The 16515-nt window shown below is 38.3% G+C and overlaps 2 protein-coding genes and 1 long non-coding RNA gene across 5 annotated transcripts in view; 2 read left to right on the top strand and 1 right to left on the bottom strand.

Moving 5' to 3' along the window:
* The window catches only part of ST3GAL6 (ST3 beta-galactoside alpha-2,3-sialyltransferase 6), a 69338-nt gene extending 68226 nt beyond the window's left edge, over positions 1–1112 (top strand). Inside the window, exon 12 of the mRNA XM_038582568.1 lies at positions 643–1112. The gene's annotated coding sequence lies outside the window, so the exon portion shown is untranslated. The remainder of the gene's footprint in view (positions 1–642) is intronic.
* Positions 1–16515, bottom strand: part of DCBLD2 (discoidin, CUB and LCCL domain containing 2) — an 86421-nt gene that overhangs the window by 12654 nt on the left and 57252 nt on the right. For all 3 annotated transcript variants that reach the window (XM_038582558.1, XM_038582560.1, XM_038582559.1), the window contains 9 exons: positions 14279–14330; positions 11756–11828; positions 11306–11439; positions 9679–9719; positions 8635–8850; positions 7732–7856; positions 3015–3165; positions 1940–2026; positions 1675–1800 (listed from right to left, as the gene is read on the bottom strand). In XM_038582558.1, the coding sequence (XP_038438486.1) occupies positions 1675–1800; positions 1940–2026; positions 3015–3165; positions 7732–7856; positions 8635–8850; positions 9679–9719; positions 11306–11439; positions 11756–11828; positions 14279–14330 (1005 nt within the window). The remainder of the gene's footprint in view (positions 1–1674; positions 1801–1939; positions 2027–3014; positions 3166–7731; positions 7857–8634; positions 8851–9678; positions 9720–11305; positions 11440–11755; positions 11829–14278; positions 14331–16515) is intronic.
* Positions 2785–10037, top strand: LOC119867312. The gene is made up of 2 exons (XR_005383179.1): positions 2785–4018; positions 6890–10037. It is a non-coding gene; the product is annotated as an uncharacterized LOC119867312 (long non-coding RNA).

A 16515-nucleotide genomic window follows, 5' to 3' on the forward strand; every position in this document is an offset into this window, starting at 1 on the left:
TCCTTCTACCTGCTACCTCCTTTGAAAAGTAGAAGTGGTGACTGAGAGTGAGTAAAGAATTTCTGAGTCAAGGGTTTGAAAAATATGAAGTCTGAGAACAGACAGATGGGCTGACCAGAGAATAGAAAGACCGGCCGGCTGGTGCTTGGGGCTCCACATGCAGAGGAGTCAAGAAGTTACAGGGGCACGAGTCTGATCATGATAGGATATTCCCCAGCATTGCTCTCAGCCTGAATGTAAAACTGGAAAAGGAGGAGCACATAAAAGAGAAATCAGGACTCAGGCTTTCTAGAAAGCACGAAGAATTCAGAAAAGTAAATGTGCAGTATCCCTAAAATTTGTGAAACTGGAGAGAGAACACTCACGTTCAGGTAGACAGTCTGATTTAATTGGAAGTTTAAAAAAAAATCTCCTTAGGTTTGAAACATAATAAAAAGCCCATATACCACTGTCCAGGGAGAAGGAGACATGAGGTCTTTTAACTGAAAAGACCTGTGCATTCTTTGTCATTCTTCTGAAGCTTACAAGAATCCTGGCTATGGAAGAAAATGCTTCAAGGACACTTTTAGTCTTGAGATTTTAAGATTCTATAATCAGATTTTAAGATGAGCAATACTTTTAAATGACGGTTTTTCCATCCAGGCATGTGGTCCGGGACTCTGCTCACACAGAACAGAACGGTAAGTTCTGTGGGACACTGGGGTCTCTCGTCTCTAAGAAGTCTTGCTTCTCTTTAGCTTTTCCAGCAGCGTGAGAAAGAAAGTGGTCTGTTTAGAATGTACCTTAGAAGATACGGGAATAAGTGACATGTGCGAAGTTGGAGTGTGTTATCTTGAATCAGGCAAATTTTTAAAAACTGAGAATGAATAAAGTTCTGTGTGGCACAGGTTACCTCGGGATGAATTGCTTTCTCTTCTCTGCACGGTCTCAAAAATGCTTTATCTGCCAACATTGAAATTCATTCCTCTGTGACACTGATGATTTTTTTCCAAATTCAGTTGAAATTTTGTTTTGCAACAACTAGTAAAATCAAAGTACTATGCTTCCTATGTGTTAATGCCTTATTTATCACCAATAAAATGTGAAAATAAATTCTACTTCATTTATCTTTATAATCTGAAAAAACTAAGATTGCAAACATTTTCAAAGTAAAGACCAAAGTTTTTTAATAAATACATGAACTCATAGTACTTTTTTAAAAAAAGCCTTAGTTTTCATCAAAACTTGGTTTCTTCTCCCCCCTCTTCCCTTTGTGCCACCAAATTCCCTATTCAACGAATTAATTTGTAACCAAAGGGGGAAAAAAGGTTTGTTTTTACAAACAAACAAACAAACAAACAACAATTAACCTGTTACGGTTTTAATTATTTCTAGAAAGAGAGACTCCTTGTGTTTAGCTGTGGTGGGGAGAAAAGATCACAAGAGGAGACCCAGAATACAGCAGCCATTTCTAAATATTTAAAGAACAATTCTACATGACACCAGAGAAGAGAAATCAGAGCAATGCAATCAGTTTCCTTTCTAGAGAGGAATAAAAGTTTCTTCTATTCTTAAGAAACACAGTTAAGAGGAAAAGAAACTGAGGGTTTGAAAGCTGGAAATGCTCCTGAAAATTTGTTACAAACAACATAAAATGCTACCACGTGACAGGAGTTAATTTCTGGATCTGCATACCTTTGGTCACACTTGGAGTTACGGTAGTATTTTTGATATCGGGAGTGGCTGTCGTTTGCTCCGTCTGTGCAGGAAACTCATTGTTGCTGCGAGGTTGTAGTGGTTGAGTAAATTTGGGGGCTCGACCTAGAAAAAAGTTTTAAAACTTCTTTACTCTTTCATCTACATCAACCTGATTAAAATATTTTATAACGCTTTTATTTATGGAAAATTATACCACAAATCCAGGGAATACTAAATTCTCATACTTACAAAGGAAGCATACCTTTGGCTATTTTTGGAGGGGCTGTAGTGTTTTTGAAGTCATTGCTGTTCCGAGGAGGTGGAGGTTGAGTAAGCTTTGGAGGACGACCTTGAAAAGTAGTTTAGAAAAGTTTATACCTTTTTGCTGGTAAGAGTCATAGTTAAAAAACAGTAATTTAAATGTTTCCAACATTTCCTAGAGTACTCATTTCTGCTTGGTAATTTTAAGTCTCAGGGAGCAATATGCCAGAAGGATAAATATACTATGCATTACATATATAAGCTTACTGGGATCTCTCATTTTTTAAATAACTGTCTTAAAAATAATTTTCTTAGAAGGAGGACACTGAGGAGGTGGATGATGTTAAACTCTAAAGCTACAGAAGTATCATCACAGTTTGACATACGACTCTTTCATTTCATCTAATAACGGTTTGTGGTGCGCCCACTACGTGTGGGCGTTGGGGCAGGTCCTGGAGATACACAACAGTAAACAACGTATTAAAATATTCTACAATATTGAGGGGAAATTACTTACACTTTTCCTTTTTTTCAAAGGGAACGGCACTTAAGCTTACTGCTATAACCACTGGTGTTTGTGATACAATATTATGCTACATGGAATCTGATTAGAAATTGTGAAGATTGAGACTAGATCTGAAAAGCAATCTCATTATATGAATTATCTCATCAATGATGCTCTGTCTTCTTCTTGTAACTTTGGAAACCATCCTGGTAACTAGCTTTTTAATAGGATGACTATTTCTTTTAAAAAATCCTTTTTAAGGAGGATCCCTGGGTGGCTCAGCAGTTCAGCGCCTGCCTTTGGCCCAGGGTGTGATCCTGGAGTTCCGGAATCGAGTCCTGCGTTGGGCTCCTGGCATGGAGCCTGCTTCTCCCTCTGCCTGTGTCTCTGCCTCTCTCTATCACGAATAAATAAATAAATAAAATCTTTAAAAAAATAAAAAGATAAAAATCCTCTTTAAGAAGATGTTGTAATTAAAATCTAAACACCCGTATTATCATTACTTATCTTCTCTGAGAGCCGCAAAGCCATTTTAAATTAATCCAGTGAAAATAAAATACTGTTGCTTTACCTTTAGGAATAAACTGACATCCAAGCAGTTCCATTTTCATGGCAATTTTCTGCTGCCACTGGGTAGGATTCACTCTAATAAAACGTGCAACAATTGGTGGCAAAAAGTTATTACGCACATCCTGGTGATAATCTTTGTTTCCTTGAAATATCTTTAAAAAACAACAAAAAATTGGTACTTTACATCAACAGAAGTCAGGGTTATACTGTTCCACTGAAACATTTTTGTTTTTTTTGTTTTTTTTTGCTCTGGGTCTTAAATGACATCTGTAAAGTATGACAGTAAGAATTAATTTCTCAGAAAATAAATTAATCATAATTTGGACAAACTATTAAGAAGCTACACATTCTTAATCAAACACTTATAAAAGTACTGAATACACAAACGATTTTAATGTGATTTAAACATAATAAAAATGCTAACTTGGCAACTGGGAAGAGGGTTTCAGTCCCGTGAGGCAGTATAATTCTATTAGTAAATTAGGAATTGTAGCCCTGTGGGATTACCAACTGTTCAAATATATTAATTTTCAAAGTGAAGCATAATTGAACATACAGTCTTAGAGGAAATGCTTTACTGTGTACTTTTCATAATTTTTCTCACAGAAGAGGCACAGAAAGTGAACATCGACTAAGGAATATGCAACAGTCAGATACCCCCACCTACTGGATAAACGACATAAAGACAGTTCTCATGTTAAACCCACTTTCATTCCTTGTTGCTATCTAAACCAGACAAGTGATTCTGAAACGCTGCTGCCTAATTTTAATGAACCCATGTAAACAGCAACAGATGCATTCTATGTATTATATGCATTCTATGTATTAGGTAAAAATACGATTTCAAGTGACTAGCTCATCCCCTCAATCATTTCAAGCATATCATGATAATATATAACACTGAAGGGCTCTTATTTACAAAGCATTTTCACATAATTATCTCAACTGTTCTCTAGGACAACCCCATGAAATACACAGGACCCAGAAAACTGCAGCTCCCAGAATGTAAGTGGACTGGATAACGTCAATAAGCGAGCAGTGACTTGAGTCCAAGTTTTCTGACTTAACTCTAGAGCTCCACTAAGCAAAAAGTCCTCCCTTTTCCTTTGGGTGAAATCACCAGGCTAGTTTCTAAAGACTGCCAAGAGATAGATAGCTGCCTAAAACCAAAGGGGTTTGTATTTTTATCAGTTGATGTGAAAGCAAGTTAATGTTTAACTCTTCAATCAAGTCATGTCCAAATACAGCTACTTTCTTTTGGCTGATTCACAAAGTATTAGACTGTAAATTTCTAAGACGTGTTAACAGCCTTCATTTTCTACAAGGTTTATTTTGAAGTTATAATAATCCCCTACCTAGTAAACTTCCATTATTTCCTCAGATATTACTCTGAAATGAAGGCAATTATTTGCAGTCTATTATTTTAGTGGAACAGGAACCGTAATCATTTTAGGACATAAAAACTATCCCTGAGGCCTTACTTCACACTATAGTTTCATTTTTATGAAAAAGCTTAAGGGAGAAAAATTTTATATGAACTAAGTAAAAAAAGATCTGCTATAATCTATGAGCATTTATTAAAAGCCCCTGAGTGTAGGAAGGTCTGCAAGGTGTCATGAGGATAAAAATGGAAACGGAAGTCAAAGCTTCCACTCTCAAAGAACTTAAATTTTATTAGATATCACCACACACAGATATGGCACACTATTAAAAAGTAATATATTATGAAGTTGTACATACACTGCTATCTTCTGAAAACAAACCTAAAAGCCATCTCAATCTGTATGTGTTCCTGCATATGTGCATGCTTAGAAAGGGTGTGGAAATGAACACATCAATTACTCTGGAGTTGGAGGTCAATGAGAGAGCAGATGGGCTAACGTAAGTGAGGCAAGAGACTGGTATTCCATATACTTCAATGTAAGGACTTCCGCTTCTCTTCAGGACAGAATAACAGGGACTAAAAGTTTACTCTTTGCCTTACACATCTGAAAAAATCAGACAGGATATATGAAACACTGGACAATAGGCAGCATAGCGCACTGAATCCCTGAGAGAAAAAAGACACATGAGGCGAGCCTTTCTATTGTCCCAGTGTTGTCTGGAGAGAGCCTTGGTGGTCTCCTGAATTGAGGACACAGAGCTCAGAGATGGAGAAGCCAAAGTAGCTAGAATGTGCAAGACAGAGTATAGGAGAGAAGAGAACCGCACAAAGAGGGACTTCTTGGATCTGTAGGGGGGGTTTCCCCTTAAATCTTCAGTTGCATGTAAAGTAAACGACCTGTGGATGGGAAAAGAAGTGTTGGAAAGGAGCCAGCCCAACAATTCTCAGAGCTATGCAGGGTTGGGAACAGCTCACATTACCGATAGATAGCATGGAGAAAACCCATAATGTATGAGACTTTGGGTTGAGGACTTGGAACAGTATTGTCTCAGTAGCAGAAAAAAAATTAGAACTAAAAGCTGCTCAGGTCCTGCCTAACAAAGCTAAAATGCAAACCTTAAAAAGACCAAATAATTCCCAAGTAACCTGTGTCTTAGAATAAAGCTCTAAAATATGTAGAAAACAGAAAACAACCCTAGCACCAAACAACATAAAAGTCCATCACGTTTGGCAGCCAACCAAAAATTACCAGGGAATATAACTCATAATATCCATCCACATAAAAAGACTCACATATGACACATTAGTAGACAGAATTAGCAGAGAAGGGCATCAAAAGAGTTACTATATATTCCATAGGTTTTAGGGGTAGAAAAAAGCATAAGTATGTTCAGGAGAGACTTGAAAGAAATTTTAAAAGCACCAAACTGAATATCTGGAAGCAAAAATACAACGTTGAAGATAAAAGTACACAGGATGGGATTAATATATTAGTGCAGAACAGATTAGTGAACTTAAAGCAAAACAGTAAATTTTCCAAACTAGAACTGGGAGAAAGATTAAAAAAAAAAAATGAACAGAGCATCAGTAAGCTGTGAGACATCTTTAAGAGTCATAATAGTCATGTAATTAGAATTAGGGAGGCAACATATTTGAGAAAACATATTTGAGGAAACATGGCCTACAATTTTCTAAATTTGATGCAAATTATAAATAGCAGATCCAAGAGATCAAAGAAGCCCAAGCAGAAGAAACATGAAGACAACTACACAAAGGCACATCATAATCAAATTGCTTCAAATAGACGTTAAAAAGAAAATCTTAAAAACAGTCAAGGAATAAAAAGACACATTACATAATGAGGAACAAAGGCATGAAAGATAGAATTCTTACTGGAAAAATGTAAACCAGAAAACAGTGGACCAGCATAGTTAAAGTGTGGAGGGGAAAACAAAATCAACCTAGAATTCTATACCTAATGAAATTATCCTTCAAAAATGAAGCAAAAAAGGAAGTCTTTTTCAGAAATATAATTCAATCGTGCTAGATGTTTTTATAATAGAATCATGGATACTTTTTTATAATTTCAAAAAGTTAACTATATTCCGCAAGTACAATACATATTCTACAAACAGGTATGGATGTGCTCAGAGTAAAAAAGTAGCCAAGTTTGAGGTTATTAAGCAGAAGGAAGATAGGTACAAAGACAATACTGTTATTTACTTCAATGGGTAGAGCCTCACCAAAGATGAAGGTCATGTGCTATCACGCAGAAGAGAGAGGAAGGAGGCCTTGAGTAACAACGGAAGGGTTTAGATCCACATGACAGATTATAAGGAGCCCCTCGAGTTTTCTGAATAGAGAGATAAGAAAAGTGGAAATTGAAGACATATCAGCAAATCATACATACGATAGAGAACGGAGGGTATCATAGAATTGAAATGGAACTCAGGGAAGTTTCATGAAAAAAAAAATTGTGCTTATAATTTCAGTTCTAGATGAGAAGAACTTGGCCTTCCTTGGGAGCAAGGACTTCCCCGAGTTCCAAGGTCCTCGTGGTGGATCACAGGCCAGAAGCCCAGGTGAAAGTGTCATCTAGAGGATAGCCACTACTCCCCACTCCCCACCCCTGATCATCTGCTCTGAAACATTCCTGCATTATCACTGTCTGTGAACTAAAACAATTTGACAACTAGCATGGAAGCTAAGGAAACTCTTCAGATAGGAAAAAAGTTTTCTAAGCCCCAATTTGCTATAGTGATCTTGAAATAAACTTTCAAGTCTACATCCCATCCTATAATGCACTTTTGCCTTCAGCTATTGTCTGTTGTCCCCTTGCCTCCATAGAAGAAATCTGGGGACAAATTAGGCTCTCCATCATTCTGTGGATTAACAGGAAAAACTTATTTATGACAAGAAATTACAAGTTCCTTTTTAGAATTTTTTTTAATAAGTTACCACTACTGATTGAAAATTATTCATTCCTTCATTCACTTATGTAGGCTCTACACTCAAAGTGAGGTTTAAATTCATGACCCTGAGATCAAGAGTCACACGCTTTGCCACATGAGCCAGCCAGGTGCCCCTTCTTTTTAGAACTTCTTAATCAAGTACCTAAACAATTGAGTTAAGAAATCTGAGATCATCAAAAGGAACCTAGAACCACTGAGAATTTCCTAACCACAGTTAGAAGAGTACGGCTAATAACCAACACAACCTACATAACCAAGAGACAGCAAAGACCTAGCAATAGCTAACATGAACACTGCACATGAAAATGTCCACGATTTCTGGCAGAGGCCCATTTTCAAAAACACCCTGGCAATCATCTTACCTTATCCTGCTCCACGCCTGGCTCTCTGTACACAGTCCATCTCTGTCCATCATCGCTGTATAGAATTCTGTAGGCTGACACATAGTAATTGTGTTCCACCATGGTGGAGCCAGTGGTTACAATGCCTAGGGAATGGAAAGTTGCTTTCGTTAGTGCACACAGTCTGATCCTTGAAGTCTGTTCAGCATTGAAGCACAAACATCCAAAGTGCACTGTTAAAGCATGCTTGCCAATGGCCCATTACCATCTCCAAGTGCAAGGTTTCATTATAATAGCAACTAAATCCTTGCCTTTGTTCCCTTGTAGAGACACAAGAGTTAGGGGAGCACATAGGGAAAGGACTGTTCTATTTTGACAGCCTGTATTCATGTCATTGCAAAATATATCTCATCTACCAAGTAACAATGACTGCCTAGGAATGAATGGATTAAAACAATTATTTTTTTCAGTGCCAAATCAAAATAAATCTTTAACAAAACTACCTCACCTAATAATTCTAATAAATTATACTGACCATTTGATAAATTGCTCCAAATAAATTTGTATTCAGACACATGCAGAATATTATTTATAGCACTTAAAATGAACTCCTTGAACATGAATTTCCTTTAATAACTAGAAGAGATGGTAATTTCAAATATCAAGATCACTTAATTGAAACACTACCTTAAAAGAATCTTATTACGATAAAAACGAAAAGCTAGTAAAAATCAAAAACCAACACCTTTACTCTGCCACGTTTTAATAAAACCACCTTTTGGAATACTTAACACCAGTAAAGAAAACTTAAAACCATACAATTAAATTGGCAGTGACCTAATTTCCTATGAAAATCTTAGATGTCATCAGATTTCCAAATAAAATCAGAACTATAAAGCATTCTAGAAAATTATGTCTCTTGACCTGTTATCTTCTTTTCTTTATTCAGATCTATTTGTAACCACTGATATTCATCAGTGGCAAAAGCAGCCCAGGGAGGCCCAGGTTTCTTCAGCCTGGCCTTTTCGGGTTTCCAACTGTTCTCTTGTCCTGTGTGGTCAGTCCATTCCAGCACAGATGATGCTGTTATTTGAGGATCGGCAATCACACCAGATTCCATCCCCAGGGTTCCATAACAACCTGAAACAAAAAAGACAGAAATTTGGTTTCTAGATATAAATTCAAAATCTGTATAAATTTGCTCACTGGAAACTTTCTATTGTATATGCAATTAATATACACTGTCCTAATAATATACTGTAATAGAGAAATAACAAAAGTAGGCAAATGTTTCTTGGGTCCATGTCTTTGTGTCTCATCAGGAAATGTACAGACATATTTATTCACAAGCAATAACCATTAATTTAATGGGAATACATTATCCTCTCCCTGTGATACTGTCTCCAGACCAGTGGAGGACTCACTCCCTACTGCAGTTAGGTGTTTGCTCAGATGTCACATTCTCCATGAGGCCTATCCTGACCCCACTTAAAACTCCAAGCCAGGCACTCCTGCGTTGCCTATATCTGCTTTCCTTGACCGATTTTTCTACATCTTCAATAATATTATAAAAAGTACATCATATATAGTAATTTATTTACCTACTGTTTACTGTTAATCTCTCAATACTAGTATCTAAGCTCCAAGAAAGGAGGATCTTGTTTATTCTGTTCACCTTTGTTTCACTAGCACCAGGACAGTGCCTAACAAATCAAAGGCACTCAATAAGTATTTTCTGTTGAATTAATTCCTTCTTCAGACATATTTAAAAAATAACCTTTCCTAAGGAACTTTCCTTGCTACATGATCATTTCTTTATTAAATATAAAACCTCCAGTTTATTCCATCTATTATATTATTGTGACATACAAGAAGGTGCAAAACACCAGCAATTGGAATACTACATATTTTAAAAATATTAACTATTATGCAAATTATAATAAGTTATAAAGTCCATGAGAGGCTTACCACTTGTCTTAAATGTAAAAAGACTTGTAGATAAGTGTCCCCTGAAAGAGAGAAAGGTTGTTCTTGGTGACACTCATATATTGACTTCCCTATATTTTTCTTAAGTAAAACTTTTTCTTTTGTTTTTACTTTACTATATAAAGAACTAAGGATATTCTATGGCTATATGTTAGACAACCGATGCTATTCTTAGGCAAAAAAGGTCTCATTTCAAAGCAGAACAATTTCTGAAATCAGCATAATCAACTTTCTCTACGAGTACCTAGTGCCTGTCTCATACATGAAATGTGCCAAGTAATCCCGTGTAACCTTTAACATGTACTTATTTATCTTTCATGGAAATAAACTGATTCCTCAAACTTTTCTGTGTCATTTGCTTTTGTTGCAAGTACACTAATTCTCAGAGAATGAGGCTTAAGTTTCCTTGGGTAAACAGAAAAAAGCTGGCTACAAACAGAAGAGATTGCATTTGTTACAGAAAATAAACACAGCTAAGAAATTTCAGTGTTACAATGCAGCACTGCATCTGGATTTCAAAGTAAGAGGCAAGGAAATGCAGTTGGGGAGAATGGAGCAGTGGGACAAGGGAGTAGTTTACCAAGGACTCTAAAGAACTTGGGGAGATCAGAACATCAGAGTATGCTCTTGCCTTTAGCATAACATTCAAACGATTATTACAAGTGGATGCAACCTATCCTTATTTTTTCTTAAGGTGTGAAAGAAAGAGAACTGACAAAATTATTTCTAAAGATAGCAGAGGGGAAAGGAATGAGAAGTCTCTGCATAAAATCATCTAGAAGAAACCAAGAAAAGGAAAGGTTGCTAACTCTAACCAGGGATGGGCAAACGATGGCTCGCTCATGCATGGCCTGTTTTGTATGGCCAGTGAGCTAAGAATGGTTTATACGTGGTTAGAGAGTTTTAAATGAACCAAAAATATGGATATGGCTCATGCTCTCATCTTCTGAATGAAAACTGGCCAAGAACCTCTGAAGAGAAGCTGGTTTCAATTAGACTCAGTATTGTCTATAGGACTAAGCCCATCTAACAGGTGAGATTTACCAAAACAGATCCCAAATATTAGATTTCTATTTAATGTTTCAACCTTTCCTGCGTTTGTTGCCTTGTCTGTGTTTCATAAAACAGATAACTGTAGTGACCATAAAGATACATTCTTAAAACATTCTCTTTGGATGAGAGGAGGATTCATAATACTGCTACTTCTGAATTTATGTCAAAATCTAACTTATACTTAAAGTATTTCAGTTATCCTCAATCCATCCTAGGTCAGAGTCTATAAGAAACAGAGTTGTTATGCCTTCTAATCTTGAAAATGAAGTAAAAATTTGGCCACAGACTCTTAGACCCTTACCCTAGGCATTTTCAACACTCAGAAAAGTACAAAATCATCCTAGAGAATGACGACCTTTGTGATGGAGAGCATGTTAAGGTAGTGCAACCTGCCTGGACTCTTCAGTATGCTCAACCAACACACAAAAATGGGAATGCCTGTCACACAAAGGTTACCTTCTGAACACCATTAACAGTGATGTTGCTGAGATCTAACTAGTTGCTATACCAACCCATGCCCAACACCGTTACTATGACCAGTAACGTATATACTTACACCACAGACGTGACGTTGTTGGCCAAAGAACTCTCATAGTATGGGATACCTTTACTGATCACAACACTGATTTGTCCACCCAGAATGTTTGACACTACTCCTGCATGCACGCCAGCCATGCACAACGGCGAGGACTTGAGGAAAGGGAAAATAAAAGATTAGTTATTTCACTTTCTTTTGACAATTTATAAACAAGACACTTATGCTTCCTCAAGAAATGAGTTGACCAGGGCAGTCTGCTCAATAAACACAGGATGATTAACGTGATAACATAGTACAGACTTGTAGCACAAGACAAAGAATAAAACATTATGTGATACTAAAGGGAAATAATTCCTAGAAAATAAATCAAGATGAAAGATATACAATAGGTACATCAACCTATTTGGGAGTTTAAGAAAAATATAGTTCTCTCGTGGCTTCAACTAAGTCTATGTTCCTTAGACTTACATCTCTATATCCATGAGGGATTGTTCCAGAGATCTCAGCAAAAGGAAGCAGACAACCAGCTGGGCAGTACTTACTGTGAAATAAAAACAAGTTAAAGGGTATAATATAGTTCTGTGCTCACTGCGGGGAAAAGAACAAAAACATCACATATTCATTTTTCGGTTCATTAAATACTATCATCTCACTACCTACTATTTCCAAAAAGCCCTTTCAGACTTTATTCTGTCTGTCCCTATAACACATCTTCACTCACATATTTAAAATAATTGTTTCATATTCTACATATTGCTTTATTTTACTTCATAATTCATCACAGACATATTTGTACTTATAAGATCTATTCATATTTAATAGCTACACCCTCTTCTATTTTGTGGATAAACAATAATTTATTTCACCAATCCTTTATTGATCAAATTTGACTTTAAAAGGTCTGGCATTCATTCATTTATTGACTCACCCACCCACCCACTCAACACAGTTACCTGAATGTCTACTATGTTGTCTGTTGCGTGCTGGGCTTTGCTAGGTATTGGGTTTATGAAAATCAATCACATAAATATGGCCCAGTCGTCACTGGGTTTACACTCCAGAGGCCGGGATAGGGGGGGGGAGGGTGGACATTAAACTAATATTTAAATGAGCAATTCATCAGATTATGGTTCTGCTATGAAGAAAAAGCACTCCATGAAATTACTGGGAGGAAGCAAACTTAATAAAAGTAATACAAAAAGGGCAGCCCCGGTGGCACAGCGGTTTAGCGCCGCCTGCAGCCCAGGGCGTGATCCTGGAGACCTTGGATCGAGTCCCACATCAGGCTCTCTGTATGATGCCTGCTTCTCCCTCTGCTTGTGTCTCTGCCTCTCTCTCTCTCTCTCTGTCTCTATGAATAAATAAAATCTTAAAAAAATAAAAAAATAAATAAAAGTAATACAAACATTCAGTAAATTTACTATGTGCCAGCAGGCTTTCTGAGTAGCTCCGGAACCCACACAAGAACCCGAGTGGTAGGTCTTAGTATCATCCTCATCTAACAGAAGAGGGAGCTGTGAAACGGTGTGTCCAGGTACCACAACTAGTAAGTGGCTCCAGAGTCTATGCTCTTACACAGGGCTCTGCACTGCCGAAGTCAGGACACGGGGCCCCGAGGAAGGGAGGGAAATGGACCCTAATCAGCAGGAGCAGCATGCCCACGAGGCAGGGTGGCCCGTGTGTGTCTGCACCTGAGGATGAGCAGCGCAGATAGAGTACAGTGAGCACTGTCCGACCCAAAGGTAACATTAGACTGAGAGAAGGCTCAAGAGGTGGACAGGAGCCAGATAGTGCTGAAGCCTTGTGGACTATGGTGAGGAGTCTGGAATGTATTTCTAAGTAAAACTAGGAAGTCAATGAGGGATTTCAAAGCTTATACACATCATCTGATTTATACTTCTGAAAGAGATCATTCTGGCTCCTGAGAAGAAAGAGGCTGTAAGGAACCATGAGGGGACGCCGAGACACTGCTGGGCTGGTGGTGCAGCCGTCCAGGCCAGGGAATACAGCAGCTCGCGTATGGGTGGTGGTGATGGAGCCCAGAGCAGAGGCTGTGCATCACACAATGATGCCAGAGTCCCCCCTGCTGACCGGGACCCTCTGAAGTGCTGAAGAGTGTACCCATCCCACAGAGAAAGAGCAATCCTTTATGACAAAATAAAGGCTGCTCTTTGCAGTGTGGTAGCAAGTCAGGGGGAGGTTCCTGAGACAGGTGTCACTTCGATGAGAACAAATTTGCCAAGCAGAGGAGTCCAGTAACTCTAGGCAACAGTTCTGAGAGCTCAGAGCAGCGTAAGGAATCCAGAGCCATTTCAACCTAAGTACATAAGATGATACTGGACAAATGGCCCGAGGCCTACCTGCGAAGGATTGTGAAACCCAGGCCAAGAGATCTGGATGGCATTTTGTCTCAATAACAAGGAGCGCCTGGGGATTTTAAAGTAGGGGAAGGATCAGGTATCTACCTTAGTATGAAACCTGGCGGCAATGCGAGGGGCAGGATAAAAGCCAGCAAAGGTTACAAACGGAAAATAAAATAGAAGTTAATCCCAGTCGAGATAAGAGACAAGGACATAAAGCAGGGAAACAGTAGTAGAAACGCTGCCTGGGCAAGAACACTGAAGAATTCCATCAGAGCCTAAATCATTCTTTCCCCTTTTTTGAAAGGGGGTGGGGGGTGGGGAGTTAGCTTCTCTAACTTCATTAGCAGTTTTGCCAGGTTTTGAAAGGGGACCAGTTCTACTTTTAAAGCATATTAAAATTATACTTTCAGGGTAGAGAAGACCCAAATGCTACAATTAAAGCAAAATGTAAACATAGTAACTCAAGGGCTTAAAATAAGCTCTAATTTACTGACATCTCAGAACCATGATTACGTGTCACACCTGTGATACATACACTGATGTACATTAATCCGAAGTGTGTAAGAATAATGATGAAGTAGAGAAAGAGTGACATTCAAGGGGGGGAAAGTCAAAAATATGGTCATACCTGAACTCAGGTTCCAAAAAACTGGATGCAGTATCTAAACAAGTGATTAGATCTAGAAAAACAAAAATAAAAACCGGATTCAATAATACATAGGTTTACTCTTACTACAACACCAACTGTTTCCAAATCCCAAAATGATACTGTTCCAAATTTTAAATTTCAACAGTGTCGAGGTGGTTCTTGTAACTTTTTACACGTTTTTGTTAATCATGATTTCTTTTTGATTTTAAGTATCCTGATTTCTGGGGCTATGCCTTTCCAATCCTCTTTGCTACTGTATCACCTCACAGAGTCCTGTATATTTATATACAGAAGGTACACAGACAGGTATAATGTATAGACTTAACTCCTATAAAATACAGCTCCTGAAAAAAGAAAAATCATTATTATAGAACTAAAAAATGATCCTTTGCTAGTTATACACAAGGAAAACAATGACAAAAGACAGATGAATTAATTTTGTTACTCTAAGTAACTGATACTCAAACTAGTCCATGGCCAGGACCAGCTACATGAGGATCTTCTGCGAACTTAAGAGAAATTCAAATTCTTGACCACCACCCAGACTTAACAGGATCTCTGGGAGCGGGCACTTGCTTTAACAAGTCCTCCAGGTAATTCTTGAGCACAATGAAGTCGAAGAAACACTTATCTAAATAAGAAGGAACTTTAAAGTTTTAACATTTCTATCTAGAAATCAAATCTGAGTAAGAGCTAACCTGTTTCATTAAGACTCAGTTCACAGGTCGAGTAAAAGGGGGCTCTTGGCTCCAAAAGGTCGTCTTCCTTCTGTGCTTAGGACAGAAGGCCAAGTCCTCAACATAGCTCATGGGTCCTGACGTGGCCCAAGTCCTCAACATAGCTCATGGGTCCTGACGTGGCAGCCTGCTTCTGGCTAAGTCTGGTTTCCTACCTATGCTGGGTTCCTGCCACACTAGCCTTCTTTGGCTCCTCTGGCACACGCTGCCCTCTCGACCTGTAATGATCTTCTCCTGTCCCTGAGCCTTGCTGCCTTACCTGTCACTTCCTCACAGAAGCTGTTCCTCATCTTCACAAGTCAAACACCTTTAGCACATAGTGGGCACCTAAGATTTGTTTGTTTTAATGAGTAGGTGACTATTATGTGTTGCCCAAGTACTGTGTGTTACGTAAGAACAATCCACTGAGGCAGTCGTAGAGTTATAAGCATCATTTCATGATGCCTAAACTATGGACAGAGAAGGGGTCAGTCCTCCTTTGTACCGTCAGCAGCAATCACAGCAGATGAAGAGGCTTTCAATCAACGTTTACTGAATAGTGGATGAATACAAAGTTTGTGATCATAAGCATATTTGGCTAAGTCCAATCGCGTTCTGCCTTGTATGAAGGAACACCTAGAGGGCCCTAAAGCAATCACAAAGGTAAGGGATTTCACATATAAATGCTTGACCTTACAGCCATGCTGATGGTGACAATGCACTGGTGTCCTAGCACACTGAAGCCTTGCAAATACTCGTTAAATTAATGGCCACCGCAGCAGGCACAGGATAACTGATTATTCTATTTTACAATTCTGAAGAAATGATGGGATTATCACCCACATGAAATGTGCTTTGAAACAATCTGAGAATAATAACTTTATACCTATAGGAAAGTGGTATTTGAGAGTGATTACATGGACTAATATCTACACACCATAGGCCCATGGACGATGATTGACGATGATTAAATCTGTGTTTCAGAAGTTTAAGAGAATACATGGCTGGATAGGGGTTCACGATTACCTGGCTAAATGAGAAAAGCAAACATACTGAATTACCTATACCTTGGTTATTCCTGGCACTTTTCACACTGCATCAATTAGAACTGATTTTCTGCTTTCCTGCTCCACCAAGAGAGTTTCTAACTTCTAAGATTAGAGGCTGAACTTCTAGAAATAATAGCCTGGGATGCAGAGGTAGCTGTGTGGTCCAACATGGCATTCACGCCACAAGAAGACTGCCGGCTGGCCTCACTGCTTTCAGGCCAAATGCCAGGATACTGGTCAACTATGGATATACTTGATCAGGACAGGGCTTTATTACAAGTCCACGCAGTGCTAAAACTCCAGAGTAGGCCAAGCACATGTATGCAACTCACTTGACCTTGCTTTTAAATTCCGTGGGGGCTCAATACAAGTCCCGAGGAGGAAAATAGGAATTCAAAATGGATGGCTATGAAGAGAGCCAAGAAGACTAAAGACAGAGAAAGGAAATCAT

This window comes from Canis lupus, chromosome 33 (genome assembly GCF_011100685.1).
Source record: "Canis lupus familiaris isolate Mischka breed German Shepherd chromosome 33, alternate assembly UU_Cfam_GSD_1.0, whole genome shotgun sequence".
Taxonomy (NCBI): Eukaryota; Metazoa; Chordata; class Mammalia; order Carnivora; family Canidae; genus Canis; species Canis lupus.